This window comes from Penicillium mononematosum, assembly GCF_028829835.1.
Source record: "Penicillium mononematosum strain IBT 11891 chromosome Unknown utg000002l:1.0-8112719.0:1.0-8118358.0, whole genome shotgun sequence".
In the NCBI taxonomy this organism is placed as follows: domain Eukaryota; kingdom Fungi; phylum Ascomycota; class Eurotiomycetes; order Eurotiales; family Aspergillaceae; genus Penicillium; species Penicillium mononematosum.
This window is the reverse complement of record NW_026643272.1, coordinates 6,226,746-6,243,724: the sequence shown is the minus strand read 5'-3', so window position 1 is coordinate 6,243,724 and position 16,979 is coordinate 6,226,746. Positions and strand designations below refer to the sequence as shown.

The window sequence follows — 16,979 nt, the reverse complement described above, 5'->3', positions numbered from 1 at the left end:
GCTTAGGTATGATAAATAGAAATATATGTCCTAAAGATATTACATATACTAGTATCTTGTAGACTCTTCTGTACGTATTCAAAAGACCTCTCAGCCTTATGAGGGTTAATTGGCTCCCTAGAACGGAGGAGGGTTCAAGTCCAAGCCGTCAACCGTCAACCGGAATTCATCTCTGGAATAACTTCCGGCAACATCCATATCAAGTCGACCTCGCTCGCAATCCTCCAAGTCAATCTCAGAAATCACAAGCCCACTTTCGATGCTAGAGCCATCAGGTGCATCGTCAGTGGAGACTTCCCAGATAGGTTCAGCCACAACTTCGCCCATCGGTCCGACAATGCAGGAGCCACCACGCGATATATAGCGGTCTGGAGCTTCTAAGAGGTCATGAGTCATTTGAAGATCTAAGTACAACAAACTTGGGATAACCAAACACCACGTACCTTCGGTAGTTTTACCTTGCTCGGTGATCCAGGACGGCAGTTCATTGTAGCGCACGCACTGGTTGCAGGTAAGCACGAAAGTGCGGCCTTCAAAGCCAACAGTGCGCATGAGAGGCAACCAAGTGTCGCGGCCGTCAGCTGTTGGTGCGAGGTAGATGTTCACATTCTGCGAATAAAGACTTTGACGAAGCAAAGGCATGAAGCTTTCCCAACAGATAGCGGCGGCGATAGTAAGCTTGACTCCATTGAGCTCCGTAGTGATAGCTTTCAGGGTAGAAGGAGAGCCCTGGGCCCATACAAGACGTTCAGAGCCAGTCTTTTTCAACAATTCCAGGTCAGCATCAGTCTGTATCTTCCAACCCCGCTGCATTCGACAGCAAGTCAAATCGACTACAGTTGGTAGCAAAAGATCAATGGCCATGTACTTACTGGCATAACCTTTCGTCTTTTCCCCAGAACACCCCGCAATGGATCGACATACAGCGCGGAGCAGTACAAGCTTCCCCCGGCCCTCTCAATCAAGCCAGTTGCAATAAAGACACCCGTCTCGCGGGACACCCGCTCGAGGAACTCTCTTGTCCCGTCACCACGGTGGTCTCGACCTTGAGCCACGGGCAGCTTGCGCTCCACCCAGTCATCTCCTGCTCCAGCAGGCGTATCGCCGAGGTCAACGGCAGCACGGAAGTATTCAAGAAATTGATCCCGGCCATGGGGGGCACGGGCGCCAACAGCAGTTCCAAAGTCACAAGTGCGAGGATACCCGCCTAGATAAGCTTCTGGGAAGAGCAGAAGATGGACACCCTTTGAAGCTGCATGCTGGGTGGTTTGCTTGAGAGACGCGAGGGTCAATTCAAGTGTAGACAGAGTGCGGGCTTGCGCCACAGCAACGGTGATTTTTTGGGGCATTCTAGCGTAGTATTCTCTCCTGTAGTGAAGTATTTGAAGAGCAAGGTTTGAAAAGAGTCAGAATAAATAGTTACCCCTCTCAGCTTGTGAGTCAATTCGGGACTCTTTTCGGAGGCTGTAGTGTCCGCCGGACCTTGGCATGCCGATGAGCTTGCACCGCAATTTCACCAATACTTTGAACTTAGCCTTGAATCTAATCAGTTTGCTGTTTACGTACACACTCAAATAACGCCAACGATCAAATAATCATCTTTCAGCCTTCATCCTTTTGGGAAATGTCTAGTCACGTGGATAGATGGAGCCGAAGCGGAACCGTCATCGGACTAAGATGTCCGATGAACCTACTGAGCCGCTAGATACCAAGTCCGAATGGAAAGAAACAAAGTAGCACCATCTAGAAAGAGGCAGAAAGCATTGGCTTGCCGACGGTGTCGATTACGGAAGCAAAAGGTGAGAGTACTGGATTACAGCCTTGAATCGCGGACAGACTAACCAAAGCCAGTGTACGGGAAGCAGACCGTGTGATAATTGCACAGCAGCAAATACGGGTAAGTGTATAATGACCCAAACAACAAGACAATCTCATCTGATTGTATATAGAATGTATCTTAAGTGAGCCGGCGAGCCGAAAGGCTCGTGTCAGTACCGAGTAGGTCGAGTCAACCATGCCACAGGTGTCCTACTGACTGCCCTTATAGATACACCCGAGCTCTTGAAGAAAGAATTGTAGACCTCGAGTCTCAAATTACAGATAAGAGGTCAGAGAATCTCTCTGCCAGCCAGCAAACACCTACGCAGGAATCTCCACATCAAAGGGGCAATGAAACGGACCATGTTCCTCAGGCTTCTCTTGCGTCAAGGCCACCATACCCTTGCAGTATGCCTCATGCCGGCGCATCATTGGCTTTACCTTTCCCCCATGTAGTGGAGGGCCTGCCGGATACTCATGGCCAATGTGGACATTCCAGCTTGTTGATTGGTATACTAGCTACTCTCACAGGCACTGAAGCCTCCGGATTCCTCCAAACACAGTCTGAAGGTCCAAATGCCCCCATTTTCTCTCAAATCACAGAACAAGTGTCACAGCCGGGTCGTGTCCCACGGCTTTCAAATGAGACATCTGATCGTTTGGTTCAAATATATTTGGAACGAGTTAACCCACGATATCCCTTTCTTCATCTGGCTACTTTTCTTCGCTGGTATGAATCTTGGAAGTCTCGTTCGCAGATGGACAAGGCCAGACATCAGCAATCTCTATGGAAGGACTATTTTGTAACTATGGTATGGACAAAATACTTATTAGTTCGAATTTATATTAACCTTCGATACATTGCAGGTGCATGCTGTTGCCCTACTTCTAACACCTCGTGTCTCTGTCGACGACATTGCTACTTCTCAAGTACGTGCATATCAAATACTTAAAGCTACGACCAAAGGAAATCTAACAACTTAGTCCTTGTATAACACTGCCATGCAATATCTTGTCCATGTTTTCGCACAAGCCGATTCTGTTCTACATGCACAGGCATATCTTCTCCTGACTCTGCATGCACTTCACTCCCCATCCTCACAGATGATTGTCACAATTGTCTCTGCAATGATGAGATACTGTGTCATGGCCCAACTACATTTAGCGGAGAGCGAGCCGCAGGTGCCGAATCCCGCATTTTCCTTAGAGGTCCAAACCCGCCGTCGAGTGTTTTGGTCTGCTTATGCTTTGGATCGATTTGTCAGTTGGATTTACCTCATTCCCAACAATATAAACGATGAACACATTAGCGTGGAGGTAAGTCATTTCCCAAGAACCTGACCTCAGGATCTATACCTGAAAATAATATTGAACACACTGACAATGGTAGCTTTTTTCAAACGTCGGAGACGCCGACCTTTACCACGAAGGGTCAGAGGATAGCCGCATTCGAATAGAAACACCATCGCAGAAAACACATGTCTCACCAGCTCTTCACCTATTCCGGTGCAGACGTATACAGTCCCGGATCATCAGCACCATGATGCGGTCTGATTTCAAAGAAATCGACGCCTCAGCGACATGGCGAGAACATATGTTGGGTGAATTGGACTTCTGGAGGTCTCAATTACGGCTATTGAGCGATGTCGCCTCCAAAAGCTACACGAGTGATCGATGGGTTGGCATGGCTTACAACTATACAATCCTCCTGTTATATCAGCCAACCAAAGCAAACGTCAATAATGGCTTTGGTGACCGGTCAGTCCCAGCCTGTGTTCAGATTGCTATGACATTTAGGACTTTCCAAAAAGACCGACAGACAGCACAATTATGGCCTGGGGTATGTGCTGGTAACCCTCTATTCTTTCCTTCAACTGACTCAGTCCGGTGATCAGCTCCTGAGCCAAGTCGCCGTAGGTATCACCCTTCTATACTGCTTCTGGGCGACTCCACCCCAATATCAAACCATCGCCTACCGATCACGAGAAGTCCCGGACGCATTACGCGCTTGCTCAACTGCACTGGCCATCCTGGCCGAGCGATGGGTTCAAGCTGAACCTTTGCGTGATGTTTTCGATGTTCTAGCCAAAGAAGTTCCGCTCCACGGAATGACAGAGGAAGACCCGCCACCGAGGCGCATATCGGCGGAGTCTGCTTCCTACATTCAATCCCAGATGCCTTTGCTCACGTCGATCATCATGCATCGGGGTGTCCTGCGCATGATACGCGAGATGATCACGGAGGATTTCCCTAGGAGTCTGAACGAGGAATTCCACCACCAACTGCGGGCCTCGCATGACCAAACTATGCTTGGGACTTTAGGTAGTCACATATGCTCCGAAGAGTGTCCGTTTTTCCGTGAACCAGCTCATCCTGGATCGATGGCTGGAGTGGATGCCCAGGCTTTTCCTCCACTTGAAAACGGAATTGGCAGTGCCTATGGCGTTGACGACGACACGCTCATGTTTCCGCTCCTCTTTGGCTCGGCGGAATTTTGATTTCGGTGGAGTGCTATATTCTCTTTATATATACTTGTGATAGACATGGCATAAAAAATGGTCAGATGAAACGTCTTGATAAGTGAACATGAAGTAAGATTGGAGTATAATACACAGAAGACCCAATATGCAAATTTAAAAAGAGACCGCACCCAAATTAGAAAGCCGTGACCATCATTTCCGCCAGGAGAATCGAGGTAGCGTACAAAGATGGCACAAACCCCATGGTGCCCAAAAAACCGTCCATCGCTCTTCAGGATAGTGATACAAGCGCCTGCCCATTCCTCTCAGCGCTCAAGTTCGCCCAAGTCGCTCTACCGAGCAGGCAACTTGGTGCCTCGCAGAGACTTGCGAGGCTTGGTCATTGCATCAATGTCCAGGTTTTCGATTTTGTTCCTGATTTCCAGTCTGTGGTCCCTCATCCATTTGCTCAATGACGGGGGTTCAGGGACACCGAAAGCCTCGCGCTGCTTTGCAAATTTCTCCTTGATCGCCGGAGTCTGCATAATCTGGTGTCGAAGGTTCCAGCCGAAAGGACCGAGCTCCTTGAGGCGCGTTGGCCGATCAGACAGCAAATAGTTGTCTAGGCCCTTGGCCTTGTAGATTGATCGCAAGGCGCGACGAGTGACCTTGATATACACCGACTCGCCCAAAGCTTTACTCTCGATCTTCTTTCGGCGCACGTTGGGCTTCCAGCTTCGACGTGTCTTGCCTTCGTTGCGTCCCTTGGAGATCTTGTTACCGAATCGGATCGAAGCGCCTCCGTAGAGACCGGAGTCAGCCTGCTTGTACCACTGGGATGGTCCGTAGGGGTAGACTGGAGCGGTTTCCGGTAGTTTCGGAACCGATTGCGTTGCCGGCGTCGTTGAGAAGGACCGCTTCGGTATGGCGATGGAAAGACTGCGGAAGGCCGAGGCCAAAGAGAAGGGGGCGGCCATTGCGGACCTTGCTTGTAGGCCTGCCATTGTGTTCGACAGGTATCGGACCCTCGCAGAATGTCGAGTATGCAAAGAGTCGGAAGGTCGTTAATTGACAACGGGCGGAGGAGAGGTCCAACAGGGAAGAATTTGGGGCAGCTCACCGCCCTGGGGTCGGCGTTCTCATTCGACGATCCCTTGCTCGCGAATTTCGGCCAGAAGCATATCTCACAGAGAACCATCGCGTTTCCTTTCTTTTCTATCTACGCTATTCCTTTGAAGCTTTGATTTATTTTTACTCCCTCCTTCTCAACTGATTGTCTTATCTTTCGTTAATACCTGTGGCTCTACTCGGCCACACCTATTTCAAACATGGTCCAGATCAGTGAAGTAAAGGGTAACTCGCGCGAGAACAGGACCGCAGCGCATACACACATTCGGGGTCTAGGCTTGCGCTCTGATGGGACTCCGGAGAACAATGCGGATGGATTTGTGGGACAAGGAGCTGCCCGTGAGGTGAGTGGATAGCAATGCTGAATCTACCAGGGTATCTGGTTCGCAGTGACGATAACTAACGGTTCAAACCATGGGCAGGCATGCGGTGTCGTGGTGGACTTGATTAAGTCAAAGAAGATGGCTGGACGGGCTGTGCTTCTTGCTGGTGGCCCTGGTACTGGAAAGACTGCTCTGGCTCTTGCTGTATCGCAGGAGCTGGGAACCAAGGTTCCTTTCTGCCCAATTGTTGGCAGCGAAATCTATTCCGCAGAGGTCAAGAAGACTGAAGCATTGATGGAGAACTTCCGGAGAGCTATTGGTATGCAATGCGACATTAGGAGAAGCCCAACAAGGGTGGAAATTCAAGCTAACCTGTGACAGGCCTCCGTGTTCGCGAAACAAAGGAAGTTTACGAGGGAGAGGTTACAGAGCTTACCCCCGAGGAGGCTGAGAACCCACTGGGCGGATACGGGCGCACAATTAGCCATCTGATCATCGGGTTGAAGTCCGCTAAGGGCTCCAAGAAGCTGCGCCTGGACCCCAGCATCTACGAAGCCATCCAGAAGGAGCGTGTCACAGTCGGAGATGTTATCTACATTGAAGCAAACACCGGCTCATGCAAGCGAGTCGGGCGATCCGATGCCTATGCGACCGAATTCGATCTCGAGGCTGAGGAGTATGTGCCTGTCCCCAAGGGCGAGGTTCACAAGAAGAAGGAAATTGTTCAGGATGTGACCCTTCACGACCTGGATATGGCCAATGCCCGACCCCAGGGCGGACAAGACGTGATGAGTATGATGGGTCAGCTGATGAAGCCCAAGAAGACGGAAATCACGGACAAGTTGCGCCAGGAAATCAACAAGGTTGTCAACCGATACATTGATCAGGGTGTCGCGGAGTTGGTTCCTGGTGTTCTCTTCATCGATGAGGTACGTGGAGAAGTCTAACCTCTGGATTATTGGATCATGTCTCTAACCCCGCTTCTTCTCTAGGTGCACATGCTCGACATTGAGTGCTTCACATATCTGAACCGTGCCCTTGAATCGACCATCTCCCCGATTGTCATCCTTGCCTCCAACCGCGGTCACACAGTCATCCGCGGTACTCACGAAATCAGTGCCGCACATGGTATCCCCCCGGATCTGCTTGCCCGCCTTCTTATCATCCCCACCAACCCCTACTCCCCCGAGGAGATCAAGACGATCATCCGGCTGCGCGCCAAGATTGAAGGTCTCAATATCACAGAACCTGCCTTGAACAAGGTTTCGGAGCATGGCAGCAAGGTCAGCTTGCGGTATGCCCTGCAGCTGTTGGCCCCCGCAAGCATTCTCTCGCGCGTCAATGGCCGCCCCGGCGCAATTGAGGAGGCCGATATTGCTGAGTGCGAGGATCTCTTCCTGGATGCAAAGCGCAGCGCAGTCATTGTGGATCAAGATAGCAAGAATTTCCTGTCATAAATGGCTATGAGCGAGAAAGTTCCATGATCTTGTATACCAAAGGGGTATCTTGGATGTTTATTGAAAAGGCGAATTGTTTTGTGTGGGCCTGGTGTTACGCTAATGCTATGTATTAAATTCTATTTCCAAATTATTGCAACTTCCAGAACATAAAATGGTTGTAGATCCAAAATAGAGTGTATAGATGTCATCTGCCTGTCGCAAATGCAACCCCGGCTTAGATGAATCACGTGTGTCTCACCGTCACTCGTTCCTGTTCCAACGTTTGCGAATCCTAGCACCTTTGGTTATTTCAACTGTTTTCTCTTTGTGTTCCATAGTACTTCGGGAAAGGCAGTTTACATCGATCGCAAAGTGAAGCCACCCTAACAAGACCCGTTGACCGAACCGCCACTCAGCACTATTGAACAGCGTCACCCGCCCCAGATAAAGTGGAGCCTATATCAACACATCAACCATTACAGACAGCAGATCTTCGCTTCCCCTAACGACCCTAAGCCGATACACATATCATACAATCACCATGTCAAACCCACTAGACACAGACGCCGGCTCGGAGATGTTCGCCAGCTACGAGAACGAGTTGAAGCTGGTGCAAGCCGATCTGAACCAGAAGCTGGACCAGATCGCCGAGGCAAGCGGCGAGCAACGGAAATCAGCAATCAGCCACGCAACACAAGTCCTCGAAGAAGCGACAGAACTGGTGAGTCCAGCGAACCCCTAAAGCTTTCTCATGCGCCACAATGCGAGAACAACGACCAACTGCAAGAACAAGAAAAACTAACCCAATCAATCCCCATCTAGCTCGACCAAATGCGCATGGAGAAGCAAAACATCCCCTCAGCAACCCGGTCAAAAGTCAACATCCGCTTCCGCAACTACTCAACCGATATCGACGAGGTCAAGCGCAAGCTCAAGTCCCTCTCAGATGACCGGCAAGCACTCTTCGGCGACCGGTACACTGACGAGCCGCAGGATGAGCACCTGGAACAAAGACAGCAGTTACTTTCTGGTACGGACCGGCTGGAGCGCAGCTCAGCGCGGCTGCAGCAGAGTCAGCGCATGGCGCTGGAGACGGAGGATGTTGCCCGCGGCACGCTCGGCACCCTGTATGAGCAGAGGGAGCAGATCACGAATGCTCGGAATAACTTGCAGCAGAGTGAGGGTTATGTTGATACTAGTATCAAGACTTTGAGGGGCATGGCCCGTAGGTACTGACCCCCCTTTTCGTCCGGTTATGGTCCAGATATAGACGTGGTTGCTGACCTCTCGTGTGTTATTTAGGATGGCTACCAATCGGATGATCACTATTGCTATCATTACGGTTCTGGTTCTTTTGATTTTCGCTGTCATTTACAGCAAGTTCCATTAGCGCTTGGGTCTCGCGCTGGCGTTTGTATACTCGGTCTTATCTTTCGTGTCCTTTATTATCTGCTCTTATGTCTACACTAGCAAGGCTATTGTCTCTGTCTCTCTCTCAGTGTCGCATCTTTGCCATTATGTATGATAGCATCCGGCGAGTCTTATACAGCTAGACCAAGTCTCTGGTGCAAGCAATCCCGGTCTCTAATACGACAGTTAACAGCCCAAAGTCCCAAGTCTTTACATATGTATTGTAAAGTACCAAACAGCTTCAATTGGGGGGTATCTCATAACGCCAAATAAAGAGAAAGACATATCTCAACACCCTAGTTCATAATCCTCATCGCCCCAAAAACAGCATTAACAATAACACCCACACAGACAGCAACCCCCTTCCTCCAACTCCAAACCCCCCTCCTCCCTACGCAACCACATCGCACAACCAACAGGCCAAAAGAACCCCATAACAGCCCCCCAAAGCATATCATCCATCGCCCCGCGCGATCCAGACCCAATCCCGCCCTCATCATCCCCAACCCCACCCCCACCAAGACCACCCTGAACCTGCGCCGCCGTCGACCCCTCATCCATCCAGCGGTCCTCAAGATCCCGCAGCTGGTCCCCAGTAGGCATAGTGTCCGGCGTGCGGGAAACGGACTGCATGGCTAGGAACTGGGATCGCAGAGCGGTGACCTCAGCCGCTGTGAAGCCCGCCGAAAGGAGGCGGTCGAAGCCGCGGGGTGCGGGTGTGGTGGTAGTTGGCTGGGGCTGGGTTTGGGGGTGGCTGGGTTGCGCAGGTGTTGGGAGTAGAGATGAGACATCCTTAGTGGGAGCTTTCCTATCTACATTGGCTTTCTGCTGCTTCTGTTGTAGAAGGATTGTTGTTGACACGCTTGCTTCGTTGGCTAGGTCAGACTCGGGGAGTGCGATGTCGCCGATCGAGCAGTGGATGTAGAGGCGTGGGCGGGTATCGCGCACAGCCTGCTTGCCTTTTCCATTGTCGTCTGGTGTCTCTGGTTCTTCTGCTGTTGGGCGAGGGCTCCGGCTTGGTGATGGCGGGAGCTTTAGTGAGGCTGTTAATGCGGTTGTGTCTTCGAGACCGCGGCCGGCGTAGATTAGACGTAGTCGGTGGGATGATAGGGGTTTGGGGAGTTCGGCTCGGATTAGTTGCTTTAGGCCGGCGCCTGTTGTGGTCTCGGGCTCTGGGACGTCTAGTTGGAGGTCGGGGATTGAGGCGGAGAAGCGGACGATGATGAGGAGCGGGTCGGTGTCTGTTTCGCCTGCTGCATATGGAGAAAGGAAGGGTGAGGCCATGTTTTAGGAGGTAATATTGTGCTTTTATGTGAAATGGATTGAGGCCGCTCTATACAAGCAATGAGTATGTTCGAGTTGGAGATGACGCTTACCCCATTCCGGAGCCTCGGACCATATCCCGTCAGGTGACACATTCTAGACAACGGTACGGAGTATACTATCACTTTTCTACAACACTGGAAGGGCTATAGAAAGGAAAGAAAGACGAAAAATATTGAGGAAGCAGTTTTATGGTAAATGTTTATGATTTTTTGAGGTAAGCATGTCACATGTCATCATCAGTGTTCTTCGGACTAATCTATACACAAAGATACCTAGGTATCACCCGGTTGATCTTGCATCAAAAGAATGTCTCCGCAGACCAAAAAAAAAGCAATCAACAGTTCATTGGTTGAGCCTCTAGGCTGTCTCTTGACATGGCCCGCCAACTTGGGAGTCATAGGAACCCACAGTGACCACAAGACGCAATAGAAAATGCAGAAGGAAAGTGGATAAAGGTATCAACTGGATATCAAGCGTATATACTCAAACAAAAGGGTAGTCGTGGAATCCCCAAACCCCCCTTTGAAAACGCCGTCCGATGCACCGAGAAGAAAGACGCCGAAAGGTCCCGTAAAAAAACATATCAAAAGGAATGCTTAAGCTGTGTGCTTAAACCATGAAAGACTCGCCGCAGCCACATTCTTCCTCTGTAATCATGAGTCAGTAAACCAAGTCTGAGAAGGTGCTGCAAATTTTGCAGGGGTCACTTACTGATATTAGGGTTGCGGAAAACAAATCGTCTGCTCAGCTTATCCTCTTGCCAGTCCATTTCACTGCCAATAATACTGAACAGAGCCTTGCTGTCGATCAAGACCTTCACGCCGTCCTGTTCGACTGCTTCATCGAACTTCCCCGGTTTCTCTACGTACTCCAGGTGATAGGCGAGACCCGAGCAGCCGCGGTTCTTGACACCAACTCGAATGAACTTCGGCTCCGGCTGTGCCATCAATTTGCGAAGCTGCTCGACGGCCACCGGTGACAATTTCATGGCTGCCTTTCTTGCCCGAAGCGGCCGACGGGGTTTCGGGGAAGTCTTGGAGGTGGACGGAGAAGCGAAATTCGGTTTCGACTTCTGCGCTTCGCTTTCCCGAAGGCTCACATTGGACAATGCGCCTTGTGATGTGTTTTGGTATGATTTCATGTCGGAAGGAGGGAATTCAGCTGAGATGGAAGTGTCGGCGCCGCCGGTGCTTCGGGGAGGCGGGAAGGAGGATGGGAGCGTATGAGGACGGTAGGCAGTTGCGGTTTGCATGTCCCGCTTGGAGGATAGGTGGGCATTTCCATATGACGAGAAAGTGCGTAGACATCCTGCCGAAGGCTTTGCCCATCGGAGGAGTGTGGCGGATGATGTCACAGAACGTTGCATGGTGGTAGAGAAGCTCATGGTCGAGGAGCAATCAATGTGAGATGGGAGTGAGCCTCGACGAAAATAGCTATTGGGTCATAGGATTTTGAGAGAAAGATGGTGGAATGGAAGGATTGATTAACAAAAGCAAAGAAGAATCTCTGACTGTTTTGAGGATTCCCCCGTGGCCCCGAGTTAATTACGTAAGGCAGTTGCATGACGCAAAGGCAACCAATCAGCATCAAGTAATTTCTACACACCACACGGGCAGCAACGGCAGTTGTGGCGCCATTCGAATTGGTGATTTGGTAAGTATAGACTAATCAAGTGGCTTACTCGGCGGGTCAGCTAGTTTCCTCTTTGCCTATTCAATATATCTACATATGTAGTCAAAAATGACAAGATGACCAACTCACAGAATGATCTCAATGTCATCCAATGCGTTTTTCGGAAGCTGAGTCATCACTAACCGCGGAGAATTCCGTTCCTCGGAGGGAGGTGCTCACCCCTCATGAAAATGCCACACCTCCAAACGCAGCTAAGTGGCGGGGAATAGTATCAAAATGTAGATGGGCTGCATAGATCCACCAATTTAATATACGAATACGGTGTATATTGAAAATTGTTCCATTTTTATTATCCCAACGTGTAAACATATTGCCAAGTGTAGAGGACATGTGGCTGGATCCGCTGACAAAGTGGCTGGTGTCCCTTTTCCACCTCGAAGCAATTGAATCAACTCGACTCTAAATCAACCTTACTCTTTTGGTTTCCGAGGTCCAATGCTGGCGATCTAACCGTTGCAGATCATTCTGTCTGATACCATGGACGCCTCACCCCTTACCCAGCAGAGTAGACCAGAGTCCTTCAAACCTAAGATTGTCCAGCTCTATGAGAATCTCTTCAAAGTATGAACATAAACATGGCTTTATGTGATATTGCTAACATACTCTTCATAGGCAGCAGATGATGCAGAGCCCTCGGAGGGCTTTTGGAGAGAACTCTTCTTGCTACCTCCAGACCGGAACCAACTCCATGCTATCCTGGACAATTTGAGCCCAGACGATACTATCGGTCTACAGGTAAACCATGATTCAGAAAGCGTCCCGAAAAAAAAAAGGTAAACTCAAACAGCTGATGCAATAACTAGATCCAAACTCGGCGTTTCTTTGTCCGTGCCATTCGCGAGGCAGCAGCTGGGGTCGCGCCGGCGGATTCCTATGCCCTAGATGTAAGAACCCTCATGATCAGTATCTGGAGCATATTCTCTAACCTCTTTGACAGACATTGACTGTTTTCTTGACGAGCATTCTGAGCAAGAAATACACAAACCCAAGTTCGGATGTCATCACTGTTCTTGCAGGACTCGACGAAGTGGACCATGTCATTCCTGATTTCGTGGCCGTCTTGGACAGAATTATTCGCAATGGCAGTAGCTGTAAGACTTTTATCTGTTATGCCCTTAACCGAGGCTATGGCAGTTGATCCTAACTTTTTTTTTCCTAGTTGATGTGCGACTCAAGGCTATCAAGACGGCTATTGCTATGACCAGCGGAGCATACAAGACTAGCCTGGTCTCCTATCTTACACACAGGGATCTTTTCCCATCGCTTATGAAGGTTTGATTTACTCATGTTGCTTCTATGTGTGGAAATAACTGACAGTTGCCAATAGTATGTTTCTGATTCTGATAATCCCCTGCAAGTGTTCGACCCGTTCCTCCTTCTGGGATTATTGGCAAACTACAACAAATTTGAATTCCAAAATCCCTACCAGCTTCGACTTGATGATTTTGTGAACGAGTCAAGTATTGAAAAAGTTGCCAAGGGTGTCGGGCTGGCCTGTAATCGCCTGCGAAACGGCTACATTGCTGTCCAGGATGATATTCCCGAGGGCTGGAGCTTGACCAACACATTGATTTTCTTTGGACTACGAGCGTTCGCCCCTGGCGCCAGGGACAAAGCGAACCCTCCTTCAGCGGAAGAAGCCAAGGCCATGTTCGCTGATCTGTAAGTTATGTCCGCGGAGAATCCTTTGATTTGAAACTTACAATCCTGGCAGTCCGGCACAAGAAGCCGCAATTCTAATGGCGACATACGACTTCACAAACGCCAATAAGCTCTTTGGTTATCATTTGGTTCATCTGGGACCAGAAAACGGGGAAGAACCTCCTTTCTCGAGCTTCCTCTCATTGTCCTCCTATCTTCTCCAACATGCATATCGATCCCCGCGGGTCGGGCACTATGCCGAACTAAACCTGTTTACACTTCGCATTCTGGTCGAAGACCCAACCATCTGCAAGCAAATTTGCAGCGAAGATGTCAAGCGAAAGGTCCGCATCTGTCGACAGAGACAGCCCTACCTCCCGCTAGTCAGCGGAGACCGGGTCCTCGCAACCGTCATCTTCGATATCGCCATCGATACTATTACACATAACCTTCGCCGGCGCCTCGACGTCAACATCTACAGGTATGAAGCAACCACATATTGTATTCATTAGCCATGCCATAACTAACAATCCTCCCAGCCACACAATCGCAATCACCCTCCGCCTCCTAACATATCTCTCAAAAAACAAGATCCGCCTCACGTACCACTGGTCCGAGCTCTGGCGGACACTACTCTCCCTCATGCGCTTCCTAACAACCTACGCCTCCGATCTAACCAGCAACCCCAGGATCCAAACCCTCACCACCTCCCTCGCAGACCTAATCGCATTCTGCGTCTCAGGCGGCGACACCTTCCTCCCAGACCCAGCCTCCTACGACGACCTCTTCTACAAGCTCGTCGAAACAGGCCCCATCATCTCCAAGTTCCGCGGTGCATACTCATTGTCGCGCTCCGGTAATGTAGCAGGCGCCCCAACCTCTTCCAAGGCAGCCGATGCAATCTCCCAAAGCAACGAGGTGACTTCAGCAGCTATCGACACACTCCAATCTGTGTCTACTCACTTCTACACCCTCCTCTTCCATTCCGAGGGTGTGGATACCGCTGCTGCTACTGTTGCTAGTCCTAAAGCTGATGAGCCGGCGCCGGTGGCGTTGCCGTCGATTAGGAAGAAGAATCTCTCCCCGCGTGAGGTCCATCGTATCATTAAGCAGGGCTATGATACGCTGAGTATTCAGCCGCCTGAGGGTTTGAGTGCTTGGGCTAAGTGGCGTGAGGCGGAGTGGAAGAGTGAATTGAAGCGTGCGGCGCGGTGTGCTGTTGATGATGCTAGGCAACTGGTTGCTTAGGTGTCGGGTTTGTGGTTCTTTCTTTTTCTAGTTTATGGATCTGGGATCTTGATCTGGATTCATGATGGTTGTGAGTGGCTGTGGAAAGCTAGTTCACTATGTAGTGGTGCTGTCATTGACTTTTCTATGAAGATATCCAGTTAAGAATTCATATTTCTCCTTTTTCAGAGTAAAGTCAGTATTGCCTTGCTTCAATGATAACAACCAAGTAATATCATAGAGATTTCAGAGTTCGATCTCTCAACTCCCAGTACACCGTGACTTCGCAATCCCACGAAAACCTTGAAATACTCTACGCCTTGAAGATTAAGATATAGTCAAACAACGTATTTTGTATTCCGGGCCGCCGGGCCCCCGCTTCACGAATCGAAATTTAAAAAAACTAAAAAAAGAACAGTCGCTGCTGAAGGGGTGGCCACCCCCACCCCAACGCAGGCAACAAAAGAAACAGCAGCCCCCCTCCCTCCCTCCCTCCCCACGAAGAAAAGCTTCTTCAGCACTCAGTGAGTGCTCTCCCCGGCAGGTAGCTGGTGGCGAAGTACTTCTCCGAGTTCTTGCTCAGCCACATGGAGAGCTTGGAGATCTCCTCTCGCAGGCGGTTGGTGGCCTGCATATCCATGTTAGTCTGAGCAATCAGCTCAGGCATGGTGCCTATACAAACACAGATTAGCACGATCCTCGACCCTCACAACTGAACCCGAAGTAAGGTGAAGCGGAACGGGATACATACTGAACAAGCGGATCAGGTGCTCCGCTCCGTAGACATCGATGGGGCCCTTATCGGCCAGGTCCCCGGTGGCAGCCTCGAACTTCTTGCGCAGCCCACGGTACTGGGGGCGCTCGTGGCGGTAGAGAAGAATCTTGTCCAGACACTTGTCGAAGTACTCCTGGATCCCGGCGACCACTTCCTCCAACACGTCCTCGTCGGCAGATGAGCCCGCCCGCTTGGGAAGCTCTTCCTCGTGCCAGTCTTGCAGGATTTGGCGGACTGGGTACTTCGCCGGCAAAGAGATGACGCACTGGTTCTTGGTGACCTGCTCCCAGTCATCGACAAGTAGGGACTTCAGGTTGTCTGGCATAATGATGCGGACGGAGGGGCGGAGGTTGAAGCTCTCCTCCTGTTGCAGATTGTTAGTATGTGATCATAAATGTTATAGTTCCTTTGTAATCTTTTTTTTTCTTGGTATTGGTTCTATTGAACCAATATTTAGTAGACTGAGGTGGTAATTGTATACCTTTTCGATATCACTATCACGGGCTCGCTTGGTGCCACGGCCGGGCACGGAGCCGCGCTCCTCGCTGTCCCGCACAGAGTCACGGTCGGAACCGGCACGCTTCTTAGCAGTGCTCTTGGTGTTCTTCAGACGGAAAGAAGCTTCAGCCTCGCGACGCAGATTGTTGGCCAATTCGCGGTTGTCTTCAGTGTGCTTGCGAAGACGGTCCTCCAGGACCCAGTCATCCCAACTGGTCGAATGTTAGCAAATTGTTTCATGAATCGAATAATCTTGGACATATTGATTCTCAAAAACATGTGCAGTAGAAAATAGGAAACAAGAGGCATTTTTTGCATAACATAGAGTAGGTCCAATTCTTCCGTAATGGCCCGGACAAACTTTCCAAGAGTGGAGGGGGAGCAATCTCAACATCACAGCCAGGATGTAGATGAACAGGGAAGAAATGAAACAAGCCAGACTTACGTATTCTTCCAGCCCTTGTAGTGGACCTGGTATTCAAAGGGGCTCTTCTTGTCATTGGGATCCTTGTGGCGAACATCCAGGATCTTGGCATCGTAAAGGATCTCATGGTGGAAGCAAAGGACCTTCTCATCCTTGCTATACATAGAAATAGGAGCCATTTTTGTCGGAGAAAGGTGAAAGATGTGCGTGTTGAAGTTGGTATGACAGGTTGCAAACCTTCAAGCTCAAAGGCGTAGAGATGTCAAGATGTTCCCTGTCTTGCGGGAAAAGGGTGTGATACAGGCGGTAACAGCCACGATCAGAGGAATCTTGGAAGCCTTCAGAGACTCCAATAGATTGTAAGACTGCAAATAGATCTTGCAGACTTGAGCAAGGACAAGAGAGGAAGATGCACAAATGGCAATACAAGATGTGGCTTTTTTTTTGACAGCAGATTTGATTCAGCAAAGAAGGTGCAAGAAGGGAACAAGATTAGATCAGACGAGAGACCAGCTCAAGGAATAGAAAGAATCAAGTTTAGAAGAGAGAGGTTGAGGGTGTATGTAGATGTAGATGTAGATGTAGATGAAGTCGAGTGGAAAAAGAAGGAAAACAAGCGAAGATGGGCCAAATGGGCCCCTTGGAAGAAATTAGGCGCGGCAGCTTATTGTCACCTCTTTTTTACATTGACAACTAATTCATACAATTATTCTTATTTACAATAAGAAATTGATTTCCATTCTTCTATTCATCTTTTTCCCATATTCTTTGTTCACGTGAAGAATAATTGTCAACTTCGGTTCGCGACAAACGGAGTCT

At 49.7% G+C, this 16,979-nt stretch overlaps 9 protein-coding genes across 9 annotated transcripts; 4 read left to right on the top strand and 5 right to left on the bottom strand.

The window, feature by feature from the left end:
- Positions 1-117: 117 nt before the first annotated feature.
- N7519_004165 (carbon-nitrogen hydrolase family protein) lies at positions 118-1,349 on the bottom strand (the record flags this gene model as incomplete). Its single annotated transcript, XM_057290941.1, has 3 exons — positions 118-377; positions 444-759; positions 873-1,349. The coding sequence occupies 3 exons, from the start codon at positions 1,347-1,349 to the stop codon at positions 118-120; spliced, it is 1,053 nt and encodes a 350-aa protein (XP_057152143.1).
- Positions 1,350-2,576: 1,227 nt separating this feature from the next.
- N7519_004164 (fungal specific transcription factor domain-containing protein) lies at positions 2,577-4,316 on the top strand (the record flags this gene model as incomplete). The annotated part of the gene is made up of 6 exons (XM_057290940.1): positions 2,577-2,630; positions 2,686-2,748; positions 2,803-3,135; positions 3,209-3,576; positions 3,616-3,658; positions 3,714-4,316. 6 exons carry the CDS (start codon positions 2,577-2,579, stop codon positions 4,314-4,316), a joined length of 1,464 nt encoding a protein of 487 aa, XP_057152142.1.
- A 314-nt stretch (positions 4,317-4,630) lies between these two features.
- Positions 4,631-5,281, bottom strand: N7519_004163 (mitochondrial 54S ribosomal protein bL28m; the record flags this gene model as incomplete). The annotated part of the gene is made up of 1 exon (XM_057290939.1): positions 4,631-5,281. The coding sequence occupies one exon, from the start codon at positions 5,279-5,281 to the stop codon at positions 4,631-4,633; it is 651 nt and encodes a 216-aa protein (XP_057152141.1).
- Positions 5,282-5,605: 324 nt separating this feature from the next.
- Positions 5,606-7,185, top strand: rvb1 (RuvB family ATP-dependent DNA helicase pontin; the record flags this gene model as incomplete). Its single annotated transcript, XM_057290938.1, has 4 exons — positions 5,606-5,749; positions 5,828-6,047; positions 6,110-6,657; positions 6,721-7,185. The coding sequence occupies 4 exons, from the start codon at positions 5,606-5,608 to the stop codon at positions 7,183-7,185; spliced, it is 1,377 nt and encodes a 458-aa protein (XP_057152140.1).
- A 523-nt stretch (positions 7,186-7,708) lies between these two features.
- Positions 7,709-8,557, top strand: N7519_004161 (v-SNARE protein VTI1; the record flags this gene model as incomplete). The annotated part of the gene is made up of 3 exons (XM_057290937.1): positions 7,709-7,888; positions 7,990-8,396; positions 8,470-8,557. The coding sequence occupies 3 exons, from the start codon at positions 7,709-7,711 to the stop codon at positions 8,555-8,557; spliced, it is 675 nt and encodes a 224-aa protein (XP_057152139.1).
- A 350-nt stretch (positions 8,558-8,907) lies between these two features.
- Positions 8,908-9,861, bottom strand: N7519_004160 (DSC3 family protein; the record flags this gene model as incomplete). The annotated part of the gene is made up of 1 exon (XM_057290936.1): positions 8,908-9,861. One exon carries the CDS (start codon positions 9,859-9,861, stop codon positions 8,908-8,910), a length of 954 nt encoding a protein of 317 aa, XP_057152138.1.
- A 651-nt stretch (positions 9,862-10,512) lies between these two features.
- On the bottom strand, positions 10,513-11,287 carry isa1 (Fe-binding Fe/S cluster assembly protein ISA1; the record flags this gene model as incomplete). The annotated part of the gene is made up of 2 exons (XM_057290935.1): positions 10,513-10,550; positions 10,615-11,287. 2 exons carry the CDS (start codon positions 11,285-11,287, stop codon positions 10,513-10,515), a joined length of 711 nt encoding a protein of 236 aa, XP_057152137.1.
- Positions 11,288-12,072: 785 nt separating this feature from the next.
- On the top strand, positions 12,073-14,484 carry N7519_004158 (ARMH3 family protein; the record flags this gene model as incomplete). Its single annotated transcript, XM_057290934.1, has 8 exons — positions 12,073-12,156; positions 12,208-12,330; positions 12,399-12,479; positions 12,533-12,686; positions 12,755-12,867; positions 12,923-13,257; positions 13,310-13,717; positions 13,776-14,484. The coding sequence occupies 8 exons, from the start codon at positions 12,073-12,075 to the stop codon at positions 14,482-14,484; spliced, it is 2,007 nt and encodes a 668-aa protein (XP_057152136.1).
- A 493-nt stretch (positions 14,485-14,977) lies between these two features.
- N7519_004157 (Histone acetylase complex subunit MRG15-2) lies at positions 14,978-16,339 on the bottom strand (the record flags this gene model as incomplete). The annotated part of the gene is made up of 4 exons (XM_057290933.1): positions 14,978-15,135; positions 15,215-15,602; positions 15,720-15,948; positions 16,182-16,339. The coding sequence occupies 4 exons, from the start codon at positions 16,337-16,339 to the stop codon at positions 14,978-14,980; spliced, it is 933 nt and encodes a 310-aa protein (XP_057152135.1).
- Between the last annotated feature and the right edge of the window lie 640 nt (positions 16,340-16,979).